The sequence below is a fragment of the Oryctolagus cuniculus genome, chromosome X (assembly GCF_964237555.1).
Source record: "Oryctolagus cuniculus chromosome X, mOryCun1.1, whole genome shotgun sequence".
Lineage (NCBI taxonomy): Eukaryota > Metazoa > Chordata > Mammalia > Lagomorpha > Leporidae > Oryctolagus > Oryctolagus cuniculus.
In genome coordinates this window covers 83,712,732-83,717,722 of record NC_091453.1, presented here as the reverse complement: position 1 = coordinate 83,717,722, position 4,991 = coordinate 83,712,732, and the positions used below count along the sequence as shown (strand labels likewise).

General features: G+C 47.1%; 1 protein-coding gene across 1 annotated transcript; it reads left to right on the top strand.

Annotated features, from left to right (window-relative positions):
* Nucleotides 1–1,223: 1,223 nt before the first annotated feature.
* Nucleotides 1,224–4,195, top strand: LOC103351899 (uncharacterized). The gene is made up of 3 exons (XM_008272875.3): nucleotides 1,224–1,441; nucleotides 1,523–1,586; nucleotides 1,698–4,195. Exon 3 carries the CDS (start codon nucleotides 2,132–2,134, stop codon nucleotides 3,647–3,649), a length of 1,518 nt encoding a protein of 505 aa, XP_008271097.2. The 5' UTR covers nucleotides 1,224–1,441; nucleotides 1,523–1,586; nucleotides 1,698–2,131; the 3' UTR covers nucleotides 3,650–4,195.
* The last annotated feature ends 796 nt before the right edge of the window (nucleotides 4,196–4,991 follow it).

The following is a 4,991-nucleotide window of genomic DNA, read 5'->3' as shown; positions in this document are numbered from 1 at the left end:
CCTGTAAATGTGTGACTTGAGGTGTGGAAACATGTAAAATTCCAATCAAAGTAGTGATCTTAAAGGAACTGAAGTGAACTACAGCTGTGATTGAGTAACCTGAAAACAAATTATATGCTCTCTTGCACCTGGCCTCTTGCTTGGTACAGAGAAGTATCGGTAAATATTTGGTGAATGAATGAATCTGCATGAACAAGAGGGTCGACTCAACAAGGGAAATCTAAGGAGCCTGAAACAGGCATTGGTCTTTCACGTGTAGTCCAGGGGATATGGTATGCCATGTAGATGTAGACATAATTATGAACATGGATGTGGAGATGAATCGAGACAACAGAAATTGAGACAGAGACCTGGCTCTGTGTGCTTGGTTAATATACATCTACCACTGGACTCCAGATCTACTCTCAGCGGGACCTTGGACTGCATTGAACAAGGTAACTTTCAACTTCTGTGGCCCCTTGGCAGGCAGGCCATTGGCTTTCATCTTGTGATAACCTTGGCATTTGTCATGAGCTGAGCCAGACTTAGCACTGAAATGACATTAACCTACCCATGGTGCAGTGAAAACGGCAGCCACAGCATCAGGGAAGATGTTTAAAGAGTGCAAGTCGTGAGAGAAAATCAGAATGTGTCACGTTTGCTGTGCGATTCCTCTCTACAATCATTTGTTAGGAGCACAGAAACAAAAGTTGGATGAGAATATTGTTCTTGTGAAAACAGTCTAAGTCCTTTGTGGCAAACAAGAGAAGAGGTCCCTCCCCATCTTCACTGCAGACACCATGTTCACATAGGCACTGCTCCATCTTCTGCTCTAGGTAAAAACACATTCCAGATAAAAAAAAAATACAAAAACAAGTTTTCCGTTTCTAACCTTACTAGGTCAATGCCAGGCCTTGCCTTCCTGTGCTCTGCAGTTGCACTTTCTTATCAAGGGAAAACACAGGGGCCTCAATGAACTCTTTGTCAGTCATAACTGGAGAAGGGGAGTTGGATCCGATCTCAATTTATTCTTTTTGTTGTTGTTTTTTGGTCAAAAGGTCAACAAAAAATGTTTGCTTAGAGGGAAAGGATATTATGTAAATCATTGGCTGATTCCAAGATTATGTTGCACACATATAGTACAGTGGAGAGCTTAAAACAGGCCTGGAATTTGCAGTGGGATGAGAAAGCTTATGAATTTGCAAAATAGGAACTCTCTCTATAGGTCTGTTTATCTAGAGTGTGTGAAGAATGGATTGTGCCGGTTAACAGAATGAGGCCTCCCAACCGACCCGGATACCATACACAAATGAATGGAACATCTTCATTACTTTGCTAACGCTATCGTGCTATGGAATTAACCGGCATCTGTGGGTCATTGGTATGCCTAACAGTTCCGTTGCATGGGACCAAAAGGAGAGCTCGAGAAGAAATTTGGACAGTGCATTTCTAGGATAGCCAGGTAAGAGCCTACTCCGACTAGCATCCAGGGACATCTGCTCAGGCTCATTCTGAAGACTTTTTCTTCCTCTGGTTTTTATAGGCTCCACCACAATGATCTTGCCTGTGACTGGGACTCCTGAGGCTGAACTTGGAAACACTGAAAGGTAAGAACAACATTAAAGCCTTTACCTGCTCACTAAACATTGTCTGTATTCCCCTTGGGCGAAAACAGGAATATTTATCCAAATGTCTGTGTGGTTTGTTTCCTATTTCAGTGTCATCCTCTTCCTCTGCTTTCAAAGAAGATAATGCTATTATTGAAAGTTGATGCAGATTGAAGTTGTGCCATTGATTGGACTTTGGAGGCCATCTGGAGTCCCCAGTTGACCCACATGGAGGTTCTGCAGGGTCTAGCACTTTATCAAAGAGCCAGCTGCCAATGAGAACAGGCATCTGGCACTCCTATCTTCTCCACTGCATCTTCTACCTTCCCTGTCTTCCCACTTGTATTTGCTTCTGGTAGCCTTGGGCCTATTCTCAACTTCAGCCCTCAGACCCGGCACTCAATGCTGTTCTTCTGCAGAGTGTATCTTACTAGCCTTGACTACATCTCACGTTTGCCTGGTGGATTACGTTCTGCTCTTCCTGCTCCAGGTAAACATCAGCTTACCTGAACTGTAAGCGAAGCAAATTGGAACAGGAGAGAAACATGGAAGAAGACATTTCACCTCTCAGGGAGGTTCTGACCACCCAGGCTAGTCATACAGACCCCGATCCAGACGAAGCAGTCCCACATGCAGAAGCACCAGCTCCAGTTCAGACTCCACTTGAAGATGCTTCATCCACAGCAAGTCAAGGGGTTGGTGTGGGGCAGAAAGGCATTGGGCAAGAAGAGAATGATGAGATGGGGAAAATGTCTGGTTTTAGCTTGTGCACAAGTGTCCCAGATGTGGCTCTGCTTCATGACTCATCTAAAAGGACATCCTGTGCTGCTAAGAGGGGGGAGAAGATAGGGAAGAAAAACAGCCGTAAAAGAAGGAATAGAAAAGAAGGTAAGACGATATATCTTCCTTGGCCTCTGATGTTACAGACTCGGGCATCTTCTGCTGCCCAAGTTCTAGGTCAGACTTGTACTCCACGGGCTTTGCCGTTTGCTGAGGTGGAGCTGCAAAGCGAGCATGCTGAGAAAGAAAGAGCATCAGTTCTTACTGAGCCTTGGAAGGCACTGGCTGACAGCCTGCTGCCAGCAGCAAGACCAGTGCAGCCCTTTCTTGACAAGGACTTTCTGGCACACAATGAGGAGATCAGAGTAGGGCAGAAAAGCTGCCTTATAGAAAGAGAGGAACGGCGCAAGAAGGTTGGGGCTAGTCCTTGGCCTCTGACGGTACAGGCTTGGGCATCTTTTACAGGCCCAGCTCCCATACAGCCAAGGGCGTCACCAGTTGGTAATGACAGAGTCAATGTGGGGCAGAAAAGCAGAAGTCAAAGAGGTGAGCAGGATAAAGCATCCATCCTGAGTCCAGGCTACAGCGCAGAGGCTGGTGCCACACACCCGCCTGTGCCTCTGGGCCAGACTTCATGGGAGGAGCAGGCATACCGCACTGCTAACAGTGGGGAAGATGTGAAGAAGCATATCAGACTGGAGAGGAGGAGCAGAAAGAGCAGAAGCACCCTCACGCGTCCCTGGCCTCTGACAGTGCAAGCTTGGGCTTCCTTTACAGTAGCAGACCCAGTCCAGACTCTTCTTCAGGGCGAGTCTCCTGCTGCGAGTAGAGAAGTGAATGCGGGCTGGGAAAGCCAGCCTCGTCTGGATAGTGAGGAAGAGAGCAAGGCTGGTCTTCCTTGGTCTGGAGGAGCAGAGGCTGCTGGCTGCTTCTCCGCCACGGCTCCGTTGCAGACTTCACTTGGTGAGGCTCCTTTCCTGGAGGACAGCTATTCCAAGCTGAACAAAGCCAGGAGGATGCCTAAGAGGGGAGATGAGGGGCAATCCCGGAGCAGTGTAGAGCCAGTCCTGCAATCCTGCCAGGGCTGGGGAAATGAAGACAGGGACCTGGGGGTTCAGGACTTCTGGGAATGTACTGTCGACAATGTTCCTAAGCAAGTTGACTGTTATTATGGGGGAGGGTTACTCACAAGAGAGGTCGCACGGTATGACCTTGACCGAAACCTATATGCATATTGGTACTTCGGGGACGAGAAGGCAGAGAAGAGAGAGGGAAAGGACTGAATCTTAGACAGGCTGGATGGAGAAATGAGGAGGCTGTCAAGATACAGAAGAGAAAAGAGCGGGACCTAAGGGCACCCTGGGTCCTGGGAGTGCAGTGGTGTACATTTGGTTGGGAGAGAGAAGTATTTGAAGGGCTACTCTGAAAGGCTCACTACACATATGGTAATTTCCTCTTAACAAATGGTAATATCACAATTACACTTTTGCTGGTTGATTCCTTCTCTAATTACGTTTTAATTTTATTGGCAGATACAGAGAAGCAAAAATTCTTTATCCTCTGTCTATCTTCTTTCCCATAAATAAATAAATAAATAAATGTAGCGAAAGATCTGTTGTTTATGACTCATAAATGGTATTACGAGTCTAGATTGTAAACCAATGATGGAATGCCTGTTGGTTATTCAGAACTCTTCTCTTGACTGAAAAAAAGTACTGTACTTTGCATTGCAAGCTGCCTTAGTGATTGCATTTAGCTCTGGCACTGGCCACTTTATAGCTGTATTGTTAAATTTCAAAGCTATGAATAATAAACTTATTTAAAAAAAAGAGTGCAGAGTCTGGAATCACAATGCCTACGTTCAGAGCTCACTTTTGCCACTTGCTACCTGTGTTTCTTTGAGCAACTCACTTACCTCTTCTTGACCTGAGTTTCCCTCTCTCACACACTGGTGCTAACAGCCCTGGTCTTGTAGAGTTGTTTGAAGATTAAATGACTTAGTACATGTGAAGCACTTAGAAGAGTGCTTGACATATAAGAAGTCCTCAAAACAATGTCACTTGTATTACTTTACCTTTCAGCACCAAGTTCTGTGCAAGGACTGTGTGTCCCAAAGCCATATAAATGGCAGGGCAGACGCAAGACGGAATGTGATGCCTCTGTTTGAGGGCAGCAAAGATAGACAACACAGCAGTTACCATTTGAGGTAGTAGGATTTCAGCCACATCAAGCAAATGTGCAGCAATAAAGCAGAGAGGAATGCGCTGCTGTGGTAGAGGCCCCAATGGCTGGATGGTGGACCACGCCTGGGAGATGGGCTTTCCCTGCCTCTTAACTGTTGGCTGACCTTCTGCACGTCTGCATGGCCACGTGGCACTCTGAATCGGCAGGTGACCTGGATCAGTCAGTGAGAGACACAGGAAGAGAGCGACCACAGGTACACAGCAGACTCCCTGCAGGAGAGGAGAGTCCTCCAAGGTCCCGGGTGCTCTGGGCACTGGGCCTTTCTCCGTGAAGGCTCCCCTGCTGGCCACTGCCAGAAGAGGAGCCCAAGCACCTGTGGCTGGGCCTGCACAGGACCCACACACTATGCTGGGAGGGGGGCAGGGGTGTTCAGCTTTCTCA

Coding starts and splice junctions, on each gene's coding strand:
- LOC103351899 (XM_008272875.3), top strand. CDS start 2,132: ATGGAAGAAGACATTTCACCTCTCAGGGAGGTTCTGACCACCCAGGCT.